At 39.3% G+C, this 18438-nt stretch overlaps 1 protein-coding gene across 3 annotated transcripts in view; it reads left to right on the plus strand.

The window, feature by feature from the left end:
* Positions 1 to 18438, plus strand: part of DOK7 (docking protein 7) — a 59232-nt gene that overhangs the window by 15101 nt on the left and 25693 nt on the right. For all 3 annotated transcript variants that reach the window (XM_068188573.1, XM_068188574.1, XM_068188575.1), the window contains 2 exons: positions 5913 to 6020; positions 7513 to 8387. In XM_068188573.1, the coding sequence (XP_068044674.1) occupies positions 5913 to 6020; positions 7513 to 8387 (983 nt within the window). The remainder of the gene's footprint in view (positions 1 to 5912; positions 6021 to 7512; positions 8388 to 18438) is intronic.

Raw genomic sequence — 18438 nt, forward strand, 5'->3', positions numbered from 1 at the left:
TTATTTATCCAAGCTAACTTGAACCCTCTAACTTTCTTTCCTGTGTATTTTACCCTTGTCTCTTCCAGTTTATTGTCCTTCCCTATGTCCATGTTCCTTGGAAAAAAAATTAATGTTCTTTATTTATTACTCCTCACAGAAGCTTGTACAGATCTGTTTAAGGCACATGCACATGTACAGTTCTGGTGATTCATCCATGAACTAATTTTCCTTATTAAGTATGTTGTTACACAGAATGTACTGTATTGCTTGAAAAGGTCGAGTCTGCCAGATGCACACCATGTGTCAGGTATTGAAATTCCCTCAACCTTTGAAAGCATCAGCTTGTAAACAGAGTAATTATCTGTACACTTCAGGTAACTAGATCAAAACTTCAAAATTGGGGATTCTAGCACGAAACCTCTAGTCTTTTTAATTCATATTTACTGCAGTGCAGAATGCTATACAGCCTCAACTGTACTTTATGTATGCAATACTCTGCTTTTGTGCAATTTAAAAGCTTTTAGAGAAATCTTTTCTTCACAGTTTGCTACTTGAATTTGGCATCTTTCCTTTTCCTGTGCCTTTCCAACTGAAACATGAGATATGCTTGAAGCACTGTGGTATTCTCAAGCAAGGAAAACACACAAAGGGCAGGTGTACAGAGAAACAATGTAACATGGTAAAAACAGTCACAGTGACAGTGTTGGACACCAATGCCCACAGCACCAATATAATCTATAGATGTTATGCAATCAATGTAGTCTGTCCTTGTCTTTGTAGAAGAGATGAATGAATGAAGCCAGTTGCTTCATGAAGGAGCATCTCAACAATATGGATAAAAAGGTGTTGAAATATTTATGTGTTAGCATGAAATTAATAGGAGATGGTAGAGAGTGGTTTGAAGAAGACTGGGGAATGACCAGTTTTCTTACTTGCCATAGTGATTCTTAAACAAATGTGAAATAGCTGGTATCAAATGGAATTTGTAAACGGGGTGTTCAAGGGATGTTTGCTCAAGGACAATATTCACCTCTTCTTTTCAGGATTGTAGTTTTTAAAACTATACCTTATTTCCTTAAAAACATGATGTTATTATCATATATATCATGAATATATGACTGCTGTACATATTTTATGATGTTATCTATAAAATATGCAATGAAAATCCAGTGCAGTAGAACCCATAAACTTGACTTGTCCATACAAGGTATTACAATCTGGTCTAATCTCTCAGCTTTGAGCAGCCATTCAGACTAGAGAACTCCTGAGATCCCCTCCAACCTGAATTATTCTGTGATGTTTTGGAAATGAATTAAATTACTATTTTCACAATAAAAAATTAATTCTATTATGTGTACACCCAAAATAAACTAGAAAAGGAAAAGAAAATTAGATGTTTTATGGTTTATTACTTGTTATACTTATTTTGGGAGTCCATTAAGTTTTCAAAATTGTACCACAATAGTCCTATTGATATTTCCATTAACAGATTGGAGGTTTTGATTTGTTAAAAGCTGTGTGATCACATCTCATAAAACCCCCCAAAGACATAGAAGACAGGAATGTGAAGGTCATGTAGGTATAGGTAGCCGTATATATTTTTAGAAAGTGTAATATTTTAAATAAAGGACTCAAATGAATGATGGCTATGGACGGCTTGTTTTCCCCAGCTATTAGTTGGAAGAGATCTATTGTAACTGGCTACTAGCATGATCTCTTTTTTTTTTTTTTTCCTTGAAGAGATATATAGAAAACAGTCCAGAGAATTTACATTCTGTCTTGACAGAAGTCTACATATGGACTTAGTAATGAATCTCTGATTGCATGGTTTGTAATCTATGCTGACTTGCATGCTTATTATTTGAGAGATGTTTGTGTATCAGGTGTGTGTTGAACTCCTTTTTATCACTAGCAAGATTCACATTGAATGCCAAACCTGAGCACAGCAGAGGCCCAAGAGCCCATCAGGGATATCTTTCATCAGTGGGCAGACCACTACTCTATATTTGATTATGTGACAGTCTAGTCATGCAGTCTGGAAAGACCCCAGGTCTAATGTTGATAGTCTGGATGATCTCTTATAATTCTGGAAGCTTTTTCAGGCTGCTTTGTAACTGACTGGGGAGTGTACAGTTGCTGCTTGCTGAGGATCCATCTGATGCTCTTTCTTTTTGTTGAAGCTTTATACACCTTTGGCTATTGCAAGACAGCTCTGTGGCTGCCTTCTGCAGTGTTTGTACCAAGTGGATCCTCCTCAGACTTTTAGGACATCTTTTCATTCCTCCAGCCATCTTACAAGGTGTGGAGATGTTAGCAAGAAGGTGAGGGTCCAGGCCTGATTTACAAATGTGCCTACAGTTACACAGGAAGAAAGAAAAGAGAGATTTTCAGCCTAACTTATTTAATTTTGTTTAACAAAGTAATTAACCAATGTTGCATTTTAAAGGTGCATATAATCAATTTGGTAGCTGCTGACTGAACTGGATACAATACATTTTTTCCTGACAGGTGCTTATTGAGCAACCCTGGAGCTTTGAATTACTGTGACACTTTATTCGTTATGTTACCAAAATATTCTAAATCTCCCACGATGAGCAGCTGATGTGGCTTTAATGAATACCCACCAACGTAATGTAAAAATAAAATCTCCAGCAGAGGCATTTTTAGTCCAGCTAAATTTGATGTAATCCTTCCCCTTTGCCCCAAAGCAGTGTTTAAGAAGATTTCGATGACTGCCTCACATAAGAGATGATTTTCCTCATAGCAAGGGATCCATGTTTGATTGGAAAATGATAAAAAAAAAATTATTAATTGACGCACCTGAGTGAATCACAGGAGAGGATCCATTTGTCAACAGTTTGGGAAGTGAAGGTCCTAATTGTTCTTGGAGCTGCTCTCGGATGTTGTGTGGGCAGAAGCTGTCGGAACTTCCTTGGACAGCTGTCTCAGTACCGGTCATGCTGCTTCTGTTCCCCTGAGTTACTAGTGTGGTAAATTGCCACCCAGTTATTTAGAGATTGTGTATTGGGCATGCAAAGGTAGAGGACGATGCCCACAAATTCAACTTTTTAGCATTATGGCCTAAAAAACGTATTACAAAAAAAGGGTTATCACAACAGCACTCATGGGAGGTCATAGGTTATGCACTCCAGTGAGGACTGGTCCCTAAAAAGTGGCTGCCAGTGACTTCAGTCCATAGTCAGATCCTGTAGGAAAATGTCCTGATTAGAGCTTGGTCATCTGTAATCAAAAATACTGGTACAAGAATCTGTTACTTCTGGGGAGTAATATTGTGTGTGTTTTCTGTAGAAGTCTGGCTTATTAGCAGAGAAGATTAAAGGTGAGACAAAGACTTGGGTAAGACTGGTAGGTAATTACCTAAAACTTAGACTCTGTGTGTTTGTCAGGTTTTGAAGGTATTTCCTAGAAGGTTCTTCTACTCAGACTTCCACAAAACAGGGCAATGAGAGCAGCATATAACTATGAACTCAATTTTATACACACGTTTTATCCATAGGCAATCTTTAAGGGGAAGTTTAACAAAAAAATTACCAGTTCTTTTGGACAGACAGTAGGCCTAGAGGTTTCATGTTGTTGGGTGAAACCTGGTGTGTTCTGTAGCTGTGCAGCTGATAGGGAATTTGGCTTCTGGAAGCAATTGAACATGTGAAGTGCAAACTTTCTGACTTCAACTTCCCTCCTGCCTCATCTTGTATTTTATTATAAGACAATTTTACAAGATCAGTTGTTTGACCATTTAAAAAAAAATTATATCTTTTGCTGTCTGTAAGAGGGACATCATTTACTTAAAAAACTAGTTGTTGTGTAGGTGCCCTAGTTATGTTTTGAAAAATCTGTATTTGTCAAGTAGTCATATTGTGAGGAAAGTGAAAGGACCTTTCCTACTGACAGTTCTCTGGTGTGGGAAGGGTTAGCATCTGTTTGCATCTTTGTTTAACCAATTTGCAGATCTGTTATGACAGCTTTATACGCAAAGTGCTCACAGAATATCTTTCTTGGACCTTTTTTGGACATAAGGCATTTAACTAGATACAGCAGAGTAACTGGAGCAGAGGACATTAAAAAATAGGCAGCAGGTTGTAACGCTGTATGCTACTGAGCAGCTCTTTGCATGGACCTGTCTGGGTTGCACCATAGGTGCTGGTGGCCAAATGCTGTGTTTTCCTTTGGCAGAGGTCCATATGAAAGCACTGGGGGTTTCATTTGAGTAAGCAGTTGCACAGGTTTGAACTAGTCAATGCCTAATGTGAGCTGTCTTGCAGCGTAAATAGGAATGGACACCTAACAAAGCAATCCACATCTAACAGTCCTATTTTCTGTCTGAGCTGGGACACACAGAGGTCACAGACCCTGTTTGTCATGGGCACTACTGCCTTGTCCCTATTAGAACACCCTTGGGTTCCAGTGTGTGTTGTTATAGATGGATTGTGTATATCTTGGTTTTTCTGCTCATTTTACCCAGATTGCAGACTGCCAAAGATGGAAACCTCCTTGACATGGGTAAGAAAAGTTAGAAAGTTCAGCATTGTCATTTCTGTTCCTGTCTAGGACAGGTCAGAATGGGAATATGGTTAGGGAGGAGAGATGTGGCAGTTTGTTTCTTGGGGCAGTTGGTAACGTAAGCTCCCATGGAGCTTCAGCTGACCTAGCAGTGCTCCTTCCCCTGATTATGAGCTTGCTTTGACTGCTGTGTTGACAATATCAAAACCAAGTCTTTTGAAACTGAAAGACCTGGGGTGAAAATGGAACTTTTCTTTCATTTTTCCAGCTGGTTTTTGTCTTACTAACTCAATCACAACACTATATAGACTTTTTCATCCTCTTTTCCTCTCTTATGAAATGTTTCAGTGTTTTTGTGGTATGCGTCTACTGCCCAGTTGATCAGATATACAAGAGCAGCAGTTGTGAGGAAGCTAATCTGTTTTTGCTGCCATTAATTACTTTTCCTGTGTGTTAATAAGAATTACTGAAGTTTCTGATGATGAGCAAGTTAGCAGACCATATCCTCTGCAACTGCTGAACATGACACACTTAGCAGTGCTATTTGAAGGAACCTGTATGGTTTCTCTTGGGATAATGGTTATGATTACTTCCAACATCTGGTTTTATTGTTACGCCTGCTAGAAATAAAATGATTTGGAGGTAACTGGCCTGTTTTACTGATGAGACTTCCAAATTCTGTTTAACTTTTGGTCTTTTTGCTGTTTTTTGGAATATAATGAGCCACCTTCAGTGAAATAATCTCAGCTGGAATGGCAAGCTCACTAAAATGTATGGGGAAAATCCATAACAGTACATTTTAGAAGTTATATCATCCTAACTTGTCTTGTATTAAACATGAAGAAGGAGAGCCACCAGGTTGCTTATTTTATCTCTGACATCTGAACTTAATGACAGTCTGAACATCCAACTTGAAAGCAAAATCTTTGTAAATAGATGATCTGGATTGGAAGATGTCAGTTTAATCACTCTGATTCTGACTTTATGATGTAGATTTGTAAATTTCTAGAATAAAAAATTTGGTCTTTCTGAATGTTAAAATTCCCAGTGAATTCAGGACAGATTTTATGTGGGTCAAATTAGATTTCAAGTCCTCTAGACCTACTGGATGCTAATTATTTCTGTAGCTATTAACTTTGTTGCTGTGCTCTTCAATGTTCTGTCCCTGGTGGTAACTGTTACAGACATTGGGTATAATCTCTGAAAATCTTTGACACTTTTAATTTTAAGTTACTGTGTAGCCCATGTCCAGGATGTGCTTGAAGTCAGATTGTCCCATACATTTTTCCAATCAGCATTTCAAGCATAAGAATGTATTTTTCTCTTTCCTTATTTTTTATTTATTTTCCACATGACCTCCTTTGTTTATTTTATTTATTTATTTATTTATTTTCTGTTTCTTTTTAAAGATCCAAGTACAAACCCAGCCTATTCAGAAGAAAGATTGGCTCATGAAGCTTTGCAATTAGAAAAGCGCTTGAGCTTGCTGTCCCATACAAGTCGTCAAGGTAGTGGAGGTAAGAAATACCTTTAATTAAATAAAAATATTCTGTGTTGTGTTCCTTCCTGCCCAGGCTTTAAAAGTTGTATGGCATGTGTTATAAGATGTGGAGCTTACAAGAAAAATATTAAGGAAATGGTCAAGACATTTGGTTTATGTTTCTTGTGAGGCAGTTCTCTAACAGCATTGTCTGAAGTCCTTTGATTGAGATTGGAGGATTTCAACTCAGGAGACTGAGTTTTGAATCAAATACTATTAACCCAGGAAGACCATTTAGGATGCTGAGTCCTACTGAATTTTTGCATGTAAAACTTAAAAAGAACTGTCTGCATCAAATCTGATATCTGCTTAAGTACCCTAATGCAGCCTGTGAGATGGACTCAACTTGTATGGTTCACACATCAGGCTTACAGCAGATTTTTGCAGTAACACATGGGACTCCTGTGCTTTCCTCTGCTATCTGTACATGCCTTTTCTGGAGTTGTTAGTGTATCAAAGTAGATTTGGTGTCTAGCACTGGATTTGTAAGAGGGCCTGTGCCCTGAACTGCCATTTGAACTGTTGAATAGCCAAAGTTAGATCATCCAGACATCTGCTTTGCTCTTGACTCTAAAGCCTACAAGCCTAAGAAATGTCCCTGTGAAGATCCTCAGGAGCTTGATTGTGTGCTTATATACATGTCCATGGCTGCTTTGGCCTAGACACTGCTGAGTAATGTGACTGAATTCCAGTGAGACTTCCTGAGGTTTTTCTTAATTAGCATATAACTACTAGACTTAACTGAATGGGTAGAAAACAAATGAGACTTGATAGGTAAGCATGCCTGTTTTTGGTTTTTTTTTTTTTTTTATCTTTATTCAGTCCCTCTGGTCTGAAATCATGGCCCAACTTCATGTACAGTTTCTGACTTTGTGCTACAAGAAAGTGGTTTTGTATTTGTTTGGTTTTGTATTTGTTTGTGATACTTGTGTTTTGGCCTTGTGCTCTTTCATGCCAATGTTTAATTTTTTTCACTCATTCTGACTTTGATGGCAGTAATTACCTGTTAAAATGCCTTTCTTGCAACTATCATTGAAGAAATCTATCTTGCAGTATAGACATAAATGAATCACAGAGGATATTTTTGTATATAGATATGTAAACATTTTCATAACAGTATTTTATTTGCACAATGATGTATGACTGTATTTTGGTACAGCAACCCAATTGACTGTATGAAAGTAAAATATGTTTGAAAAGGGGAGAGCTTGGTGCGTAAACTTAAAAAATTTAACCTTGAATGCATTATGTTCCACAGTGTGGTAGGGTTATGGCAAGGTAACATACCATTGCATTTTATTTTTCCCGTGGGGCTGTGAGTTATTGCAGGAATTCTGGCTTTCTGACGGCAATTCCACTTACAAAAAGCAGATGGAATCTCAGGGCCCTTCCTGTTTGTACATACTTGCCATGCTTGAGTCTGTTGATTGTGTTTTAAATGTGGGTTGATGTGTTTCCTTCTTTTCTAGGAGATGACAGGAGTATTTCAAGCTCATCTTCAGATACCAGCCACTCGGATGTCAGTGTTGGGAGCAGGCTGACAGTGTGGCCTGAGCAATCTTCAGCCAGCACCTCTCAGGAGAGCCATGGGCTGGCAGCTGCAAAGGGCATTCACCTGGGAGAAGAGAAGAGCCTTCCAGAGGGGGCACGTGGCACCACTAAACCCCCTCCGAAGCCCCTCCGATCCAGACAGCTGCAGGAAATCGGTCGTCAGAGCTCTTCTGACAGTGGCATAGCTACTGGTAGTCACTCTTCCTACTCTGGGAGCTTCTCCTCCTATGCTGGGAGCTTGGACATTTGCCATGGTGATGAGTTTGGATCATTGCTAAGCTTGCCATTGAACTTTCCTTCAGATCAGAGTCTATGTACTTGCCCTCACAGTGAGTCCCAGAGAGGTGTGGGATCAGAGTATCAGGTTCCCAGCTCTCTCAGACACGTTTATGATATACCCAGGAGTGTGTTACAGGCAGCTTCTAAAGAAGTGCAGCTAAAGAGTGCAGATTCCACGCTACCCAAGGACCAGGCCCTGCCAGCTCAAGGTGCCACTGAGCCAAGACTGCTACTACCACACTTGGAAGCACGGAGGGGACCTGAGCACAGCCAGCACAGAGGGAGGCCTTCATCCTTACTCACAGAAAGCAGCAAGGACTCAAGTGATGAGACATATGTGGATTTTATTTCAAGGTGGTCAGACACAAAACCACAAGGACAGGTGTCAGACTCCAAAAGTAGTGAGCTGTCACCACCTGGTGGGGCCTCAGCTGACCCCTGTGACACATGTAGCCCCCACCTTGGGATGACAAGAGCTCTTTTTTCATCTTGTCCAATCTGTGGTGGACTAAAGGTAAATACCTAACACTGAGCGGATGCTAACGAACCTTAGTTAATAGAGCATGATTAATTTAAAGTTATGTAAGTTGTAGGTCATCAGTAATATTGTTTCCTTTATACTCTGAACAGGTAATAACTTTTTCTGTTGTTTATGCTGAAATGGAGAGGCTTAGCACATGGTTTCCTCAAAATCTGTGCCTAGTCAAGGAAACACTGAGCAATATAGACCACAACCATTACTTTTAAATCAGCCAATTTTGGCTTTGGGTACGTGTAAGTGAAAGAGAAAAGTTTTGCAGCCAATGGAATTGTCATATAATGGCAAGCAAGCATGAAAAACACTGACCTGTCTTGCTGTGGGTATTTACAAAGAAAGAAGAGAGGTCAAATAGTATGTGCTGCTCTCAAGGAGATCTGAGTGCATACTTTTGTTTTATTGATGTTTTTGTTTTCTTGGTCACGGTAGTTTGAACATGCCTTGCACAAGAAGCCAGGTTAGACTCATTTCTCACTAGGGAAACACAAGATAGTCAAGTCAGCATGGCAGTCTGGTTCTGTGACTGGCCAATGACAGGTACTTTAGAGCAGGTACACAGAATTTCACTAGCAGTCTACAAACAGGACAGTTTATTTGCAGAAAAATTTATTTTTGATCATTAGTGACATAAAGACTTAACACCTAAACTGTGTAGGTTCACTTGCCTTTCCAAACATATTTGCCAGTATCTAAGACTTTGATATTCTTATAAATTCTTTTTGGACCTGCTATGTTCTTGTTTTTTTATGGCAGTCAGCTTTATACATTAATTATACATTGTATGAAAATGTATCTGATTTTATCCATGCTGGAGAAGATTTTTTTTTTTTGTGAATGTGTTTGCTAAACTTGGAGAGGGTAAAGCTGCTTGTATTAGTGAAAGGCTGGGAAGGTTAGAGGGAGTGTTTAATTAAGGGAATGTGTGAAGCAAGGGTTCAGCAAGAGAGACTTCTGCATGAAGAATTAAACACTGCCATTGAAGTGTGTGCATTTAATTAAACATGAGATTACATAAACCACTGCTATGAAAAGGGCTTGAATGCCTAGTAGGTGATGAAAGAAAAATTAAAATGTTATAAATTTGAGGGATTGTTTTCTTCTCATGAGGTGTTTCATGCATTTGCATCGAGTGCCTTCACATGTTTGCAAACTAGAAAGCTCTGTCTGCCTGGGCCACTTGCACAGCCCCATCACAGCACCTTGGATGTTACTGTGCCATGTGCCTGCAGCGCTTGGCAGGTAGGGAGGCACTTGTGGGAAAGTTTTCTAAGGCTGTGGTCAGTAGGATCAGTGATCTTCCAAGGCCATCCTTGCCAGCCACCTGCAGCACAAGCCCTCACAAGGCCTCTAGCCCAATTCTGGAAGCGTGGCTGCGGGCAGTGGGGGCACAGCCAACATCTGCTTTGGGCTTCCTGTGGCTGCTCCCTGCAGTCATGGAGAATTTGGGAAAAATGACCAAGACTGATTTCTGGAAGGGCTCTGCTTTGGGATTAGAAAGCTTAAAAGTGGCTTTTTTATAGGCAGGGAGGAAAGAAGTAATTCAGGTACGATTAGCTCACGTGGTCTAAATGTTTCTGGGTGATCCAAATTGTTGGTTTAGATGTGAATTTATCAGATCATACCCTGGATATCTGTGGAAGATGGGAAGCTGAAAGTGACTATTCCATTCAAAATCATTAAAAGCTAAATTATGTCATTACAACGGCCTGTTGACCCCAATGACATAAATACCCACATCTTTTATTACAAAGTGCTGTCAGTTTTAAAGGTGTTTCTAGTTGCCCTAATAAGTTGGCAAGAATTTCAGATATTGTCTGTATGTAAGCAAATTTAGTGATAAACACTGGTGCAACCTTCTTCCTAACTTTTGTTTTAGCATGAGATATGCACATCTGCTTTTTTTTTTAAGAAGCCATTTATAAGCAGTCATGAAAGAGGTCTTATTAAATGAAATGATTAATGGGTTTGTTTTTACTTTTGAAAGAAAAAATAACTCTTTGATGCACTCTCTTGAACTGTCATGAATGACTTTTTTTAGCAGTATTTAATGGACGCCGTCTTTGGCATTTCTTCTGATGAGTTCAGTGAAAGCACAAATCCACAGACTGTAACTAAAAAATAATTATTACTCCTTGTACTTTGAGCAGAATATATTTTAAGTTAGGGCCAGGAAGAGTTGATTTATGGATTGATGAAAACACCAGGTTTTCATTTTTATTCAGATTTGTGTTCAAAAAGCTTTAATGTGCCCGTGTTTGGAGTTCCTTTGCAATTTTGAGTTAAGCTGTTAATTAAATTGTGTTAATGGCTTTTAAATACCTACTATTTAAAGTGACCCAAGTAAGAGGAAAGTCCGCAGCAGTAATTAAGTCTATAAGCATGTGTATGTTTTGTGCCCTTTGGTACAAAAGGCAAATGGAGGTTAGGTTTGGGCATGTCGTGTGTGCATGTTGGAGTTCAGCATGTGAAGAGCTGGAGAGAGGTTGCAGGGTGAAGATGTGCATCTGTGGAGGGCATGGTGGGGATCCTGAAGGGGATTGACTTGTTAGGAACCACCTGCTCCTCTAATGACGAGGATGATGATGAAAACAGGGAGAACAGATCCTGGGAAAGTGCCAAAGCTCAAACAGAAAACAGGGTGAGGAAGCCTTTCTGTCACTCTGCATGAAAAATGGAACCAGCATGAAAAGAGTTACTAAATATGCTTCTATTACTTGTATATTGTATTTCATATTAGACACTGGGGACTAAGAAACAAGCATGCAGGGTGATTTGCTTTCTGTTGTACGTAATTGTGCTATGTTCAAGATGCCCTTTACAGATTTCCAAGGTGTGCTTTTGCTATGTAATTTGACCTAGTTGATTTCAGTGCTGGAGATGATTGCAGAGTTGAATTAATTGTCTATTGTAAGTATAATTTAAGCTCAGACTTGGTTGTTACAATTTCTGAGTAAGCTGTAGAGATTTATTATTAGACTTTACTTATTATGTTTTTAACTACGTAACTAATACTAATTCGATGAATAGAATTTCATTGTATGCTTGTTGCTCTGTAACTTCCTTTGATGCTATAGGTTGAGAAATGTCAACTTTTTTATAGGGTTTTTTTTTTACACCACCATTGTTTGTAAATTTTCTTAGAAGTCTGAAAAATAAAATTATTTTCCAACTGGTTTTGTCCTTTTCCATCTGACAAGTTCTGGGTTTCGTTTTGCTTTGCTTTTTGTCCCCTGACCTTCTTCTTGCAAGTTGAATTAATATGGAGTGTTTATGGCTGTCTCTTCATGCTACTTAGTGTTATACTCAAACAACTGTTGACAGCTCCAAATGTGCCTATTAGTAGAAATTGCATTTATGTATGTCTAGCTCATGCTAAACTCATATTTATGTCAGTGGAAGTTCTTATTTATGTAGAAATACAGTCATGAGTACTGCTTTGGTAGTTAACTTGCTATGATAGAGGGGAAAAGAAGTTGTCAGTTTGTGTGTGGCTGTTGTCATCAATCTCTCTTAGTATTCAGCCACTGACTTAAATTGATGATTTTAAATTACCAAGGCCTCCTTGGGGACAATATGGTCTGAAATTAGGAGCTAATCTACCCAAATTCTCTGTGAGGTACCTGTATAATTCCTGCTACCACAGTGACTCTGTGCCTCAAACTTTGAATCTCCCAGCATATCTGTAGTAAGTGGAAATACAGAAATGTGGTGGTCTTGATGGATAAAAGGGGTTTTGCCAGGCACCGGGATCCACAGCACTGAGGGACTGAGAACCCTTCCCTACACAATCCAGGGAGGACTGGGAGCCTTGGAGCCTTGGGAGCACATGGGTCTCAGTTTAAGTGAGGAGTTGGTTGGCTAGGTGGTAGGATATTTAACTCTTTTAGTCTGTCCTGTAGAAACTGCTTTATTTTGCATTACAACTCCACAGGAAGGTATGTGCATGCCTTGAGCAGGCTCTTTACTGCTGTGCTTGATCTTGCAGCCCCACATCCCCCTTTCGGAGCTGGTTAATCACCTACAGACTTGGGTGAGTGAAGAGTCTCTGTGTTCTAGAGAAACTGAGTATCTGTGTGTTCCATGTGTATTGTAGACCAGGGAGAGAGATTAAGCCTAGGGAGAAGCACAGATGCTGTGAATTCGGGCAGAGAAGGGGCTTGAACTCTAAAGCATCCTACACTGACTTGCCTGGTACTAATTTCACCAGGGTCACGAGCAGCCTGTCACTGGGTTGGGAATATAGCCTAAATCTTCCAAATCCTGTACAAACCCCTTAACCCTAGAGTTAGCTGGTGTTTCTCCTGTCATTGCAGATGCTGCTTTTGAAAGTGGTGAAAGAGAAGGCCTGTAAGGTGTTAACTTTCTTAGTGAAATCTGAGAAATGGCAGCTGCATGACTACATGGCCATATCTGTGTAACTGAGAATGTTTTAATTTTTTTGGCTTTTAATCAGGTACTTTTGTAATGTAGTACTAAAACAGATACTAAAGAAATCACAATGTACTGTTATCTACAACCTTAATTTAGCTATTATTTTTCTGCTGGGAGTCATTACCTCTCTCCCCAGGAGACTGAAAACCTGATGTGTTTACCTTGTACTGTGTTTATTTCCATGCTTTCTCTGACAGTGGAGGAACATGATTATTTGTAATTGCACGTCTTTTACATCTCTTTTTTTACAGTATTGATGTGTGGTGCTGTAACATTTTATGCTTCCTCCCACCTTTAAAAAAGCTACAAGCTGTCTAAATTCTTAGCTGAGAAGGATGCATTTGTCATCTTCTACAGCATTGTTGCTGCTTGTATTTCTGCTCTAATCCTAGAGCTCTGGGCAGTTGGGCAACAAGCTGTCAGAACTATAACAGGAACAGTTTGCTCCTCAGAGGAACCTGGAAGTCTGTTGTCATTATTGACCTGAATGATGTGTTTGTGAGGTTTTTGTGTCTGGGTCTTGCTGACTTTTTGCATGAATTAGAAAACTTGCTTTTGTGCTCTTTTCTTTCAAGATGTAATTCCTGTTGTTTTTCTGTAAGTCCTGACTGTGATACATGAACCAGCAGTGATGTGCATCTCCCAGCACGTGTCACCACTAAATGAGGTGCCTGCCCTGGACAATGATTTGGCCATCTGGCATTTTACTTACATTACTGTTATTGTAAAAGGCTCTGAAATTTTTATTGTAAAGTAGTGTTATTCTTCAGACTTTTAAGAGATTCAAAAGCATCTTATAGCCCACCAATTTTCCCACAGCATCTTTCAGAAATAGAAGAAACACATGATCATTTGCTGCTCTTGACAATGAAATGCAGTCATTTCTGGAGCTGGACAAAAGCACCCAGTGCTGTGCAGATCAAAGATGAGCAAAAGTGTGTTCTCCAGTTGAAGCTGACAGGAAAAAGGGGCATAAAACAGGTGGATGTAGTGTCAGGCTTAAAGCTACATTTGTTTTGTTTTCCTTTTTGTAGTTTTGGCCAAGTCTGTTGTAGAGATGATATCCATCCTCTTGATCTCATCTCCCATCCAGGTGTGCTTATGCACCGTGTAGAGATTTTGCTTAATGTCAACTTGCAGGAAAGGAAGAATTTTTTTTTCTTCCCAGTTCCCCAGTTAACTTGTACAGTATTTTAATGCTTCTTGGCAGCTTTCAGGCTTCACTCCCAAGTAATCAAGAAGAGACCCAGCTTCCTTTTCCATTGCTGCTGCTGGTAAGAGCTCACAGAAGTGACCCAGCTCTTCCAAAGGTGTGCATGGAGGAGGTCAAGGGGTAAGAATTTAGATGTGAGATGTCACAGGAACACATGAGACATGCCAACCCTACCAGGGCAGAGCTGATCTGACTTGCTTTCAGCCCTGTAGGAGGTTACCTTATCTTTTATCTAAAAAAACTGTACTCAAGGTACTCTCCATCTATCATGAAAGAATCCTCAATACTTTTGTGCAAAGAATAAGGGTTTTAATCAAAACTTGGAATAATAAGAGTTGGCACGTCTTGGGATCTGGCACTAAGGGGAGCAGAGAGCCTGTGGTCTGTAATGGGAAAAGGAGTGCCTGCCACAGAAGCACTGGTGAGTGAAATGATAACAATGTCAAGAGAATGGAGCATCTTTCCTTACATGAGGGAATGCAGACAATGTAACTCAGCAGAATTCATTCTTCTGTACCAAACACAAGTGTAGCTGTATTGCTTTTCTGTCAGAGAGCCTTGGAGATCTTGATAAACCACATTATTGACCTTCTATCCCCATCACAATGAACAAATGGGAAAATTGGCTTCCTTCCCTAAATAAAATCAAGCTAGATAATAGCTTTTATTATTACTAATACCAATGGCTTCTTCGTCCTCTGTTAGGAGCAGTAGCTTTTCTGAACAGAGAGAAAGAAATGCTTTGAAGGAGGAGTCATAAGACAAGAAAAGCTGGAAAAAAAAAATCCCTTTGGAATGTAGGGTTTGTGGGGTTTCTGGTTTTGATCCAGCTGTAAAGGAGACTCTTCAGATTGCTTGGGACGTGGCCAAAATGAGAAAATGGAAGGCTTTTTAAAAATCTTCCATCTTCTCCCCTCCCTGAAATAGAAATCTGTTTATTTCTGGAAAAATTCAACAGAATCCTGCAAAGTGTTAGTAGACACTTTCTATCTTCATTTTCTAAAAGGGAGAAAGTAAAATTCACCTGCAGAGGAAGGAAATAGAGAAAAAGCATAGATGTAAGGAAAGCATAGATTACATGGAGCTAAACTCAGGGGAAGTGAATAACTCCAGTATCAGCCCTGGATTAAGATTCCCAAGTTTGATTCCTGTATGGTTTATCTCCTTCTGGAAGATCATAAACAAAGTTACTTTCAAAAAGCCTCAATTCCTTGACTTGCATTTCTGAAAAAAATGTTTGTAATGTCTGCCAACATTCTTTTTTTAAGGTTGTACATTAAAAGATTATGCAGGAAATATTTTGTTTTGATTAACAGTCAGTGATATCAACGTAATTGCATGGCTCAGAAGGAATTGGTGAATGTCAGTAGGATAGCAATCACTTAGATGGGATGTCTGGAGGGCTGACAGCAGCTCCCTGTGAGTAGATGAGAGGACTGAAAATAGATGCTCAGTAGGGGTATGACCTTTCCAACCAACCTTTTTTGACAGAGCCACTTAAAACTGGAAGTATGCAAATTAGAAGGGTGAAATGTGTTCCAAGAACATTAAACAAGCTTGTCCACAACTCAGGGCAAGACATAGGAGTGGAATTAGTTTTGGTAATTCAAGATTACCAATATACTTATTACTTCAATATATCCATGGAAATACTTTCAGTCTAGCCAATATCATGTCAGCAGAATTACAGTGAGTTGTAATTACTTGTAACCTGATTATATCTGAAGGTATTGGTTGTGTTGTGGTGTAGGCAGATCCTTACAGTTTGTCATATTCGACCCTATTCCAAGTTACATTACTTTAGTCATGAAGAGCAAATAAATTTTCCATAAAGATCAAAAAAATGGGTAATGCAGTTTTAGGATTTGTTAGCATGAAAATATGTGGCAACAAATCTACTGAATAGAAGATGGTTTATCACCTGCTCCATTGAACCTGCTCCATGGTTTCATTATACTGAAACCATTTTGAGGAATGAATCACTGAAATATATTTATGTGTTCAGAATCGAATGAATGCTTCCCATAGGCAAAGAAGGTAGTAAATGTGCCTAAGCCATTCTGATAGAAAAATGCCTACTAGTTTTCAGGATGGACTGTTTTTAAAGTTCCTTCAGATATTGTGCATTGATGTATTATGCAGAATTCTGAATGCTTCTGCTGAAATGCCAGGGAACTTGTCTAGAGGAGAAAGGAGAGGGAATTCTCTAGAAGCCCATAAGGAAGATAAGACTGTCAAATTTACCTCTGATGTAATTGTACAATTCTGATCAAAATGTCCCTCTGAGCTGAGCAGAAGTCTTGTGCAGACTTCAGCTCCTTTCCTTTGACTTCAGCTATTTTCCTAGAAGTAAGGGCACTGAAATCAGTGTTCTAAAATGCTCACTTCATTTGGCCTGCATGTGAGTTAAATAAGAGGGACCTTTGATATTTAAAGCAGGCCGATTTCAAATCCTGTCCCATAGTAGAAGAGTGGAATTGACTGCTCTGGACCTCAGGGAACACAGAAAGAATCCATACTGCAATCTGGTGTTCTTGCTCTGCCTGGCTTAGTGTTGAATGCCTTTGACAAACCTGCCCACCATGCTATAAAGCTGCTTGTCTATAGCAGACAGACTGCTGGCAAGAGTTTGTGATGGCAGAGTGGTGTTTTGGGCACTGTCTCACTTTATAAAGAGTGGTAAGAAGCTTGAGATTTGGAGTGATGCAGGGATTTTGTGTTAGGGCTTTCTTGTGACCAGCTTACCTCACTCTATCTGTGATATCTGTATTTGTTTCCCAGGGCTGTTGTCTGATGGGATGGTGTTTCTACAGGACTTTGGATCTTGACAATTCTGTCCAAGTGCTAATGATTATATTAAATGCCAATTGTCCACATGGCAGTGAGTGAGACAGAAAATTTGTTTGCCTTTTAAGAGAACAGTGGACAGAAAATGAAGTCACTAATGAGAGTTGCTAAAGGAAAAAATCAACCTGCCAGGATGAAGCAGCTGCTCCACAATTTTTGTTTTAAAATAGTGGCAAAAGTCTATCAATACTTTTTATGACTTCAACAAATAGTTGAAAGCCGTTTTCTATTTAATGAAAGACCACAAAGCAGTGGCCCTGAATAAGTTATTTCAAGAGAATTTGTGTGTGTGTGAAATTGAGCTTGAAGAATGGTGCCTTTCAAGAACTGCAGTTACCGGAAAAAAAGTAGTGAATGTGGGACCCTTACACTCAGTTGATTCAGAAAATCTGAGACGGAGGACATGGCAGTTGAAAATCAGTTCTTTCTAAGAATGGGATTAGCCTGAGGGCTGAGTGATTTTTCAGCATTCTGAAAGGAGCAAGGTATCAAGAACATGCTTGAGGATATGCCTGAACTTCAAGCCAAGTTGTAACAACAGAGGGAGGAAAAAGCTATACCAGTATTATGTTTTCTTAATATATTCTTTTCTAAAATCCTTATGGAGAGGCATATTGCATAAAATCTAATTTTGCAAATTTTTTGGATGCAATTGACTTTCTTCCCCCAATTTCTCTATTCGATCAAAAGCCATTTTGCCCAAACAGGGATCAGGTAAAACTGAGCTCTTCCCCAGTAGGAGGTGTGAGAGAAGATGACTGCAGGGAATTTCTGGAGCAGTGTTTTTGGTAGCCAGTTAACCCAACTGAGTTCTCATGGTTCTGGCTAAACTTAGCTTTGAAAATGTAGGAACTCTGGGTAGGAACCAAGGTGACACAGTGAAACCTCAGTTACTTCATCTGACCAACTGCGTAAATATTTTTCAAAGTGTGAAAAATCTTTCTGCCAGCTGCACACAAACTTTTCTGTTGCATTCCTAAATGGCACTACAGAGGGAAGTTCTTCCTTGCATTCTGGCCATCCCTGCTAGTGTAACAACATTTTGTACCTTGAGAAACTATCTTACTTCAACCAGTAATTCAACCTGTGAGTGTAGGACAGAAGCGTAGGGAAAAATGTTATGTGAAGCTACTGTTTTTGTTTTTTTTTTTCCTGTCCCCTTTGGTTCAGCTCCAGGGAAATTTGATACATCAATATAACAATGCAAAATTTGTGTATGTGTGTCAAAGTTAGACTGAACTTCCTAGGGTGGGATGCGGGATGTTAAGGTCAAAATAAGTGTGATTAGTATGATAAATGAAAGCCAGGATTTGTGAGTGAATACCAGTCATATATAGGGTTTCTAGGCTGCAGTAAAATGCCTATACTGCATGCAAGCTCTGCTTGTGTGTCCTCCTTGGAGTTGTCTTTTATGTCCTTCCCCAGGTTTTCTTCCAAAAACAGGGTAGATGAAAGAAAGCAGACCTTGGGACTTTCTCTGCAGAAGTTCAATCCCACTCGAGTCCAAAGTGTAGATGGAAAAGGGGCTTTAAAGTT

Source organism: Anomalospiza imberbis, chromosome 4, assembly GCF_031753505.1.
Source record: "Anomalospiza imberbis isolate Cuckoo-Finch-1a 21T00152 chromosome 4, ASM3175350v1, whole genome shotgun sequence".
In the NCBI taxonomy this organism is placed as follows: domain Eukaryota; kingdom Metazoa; phylum Chordata; class Aves; order Passeriformes; family Viduidae; genus Anomalospiza; species Anomalospiza imberbis.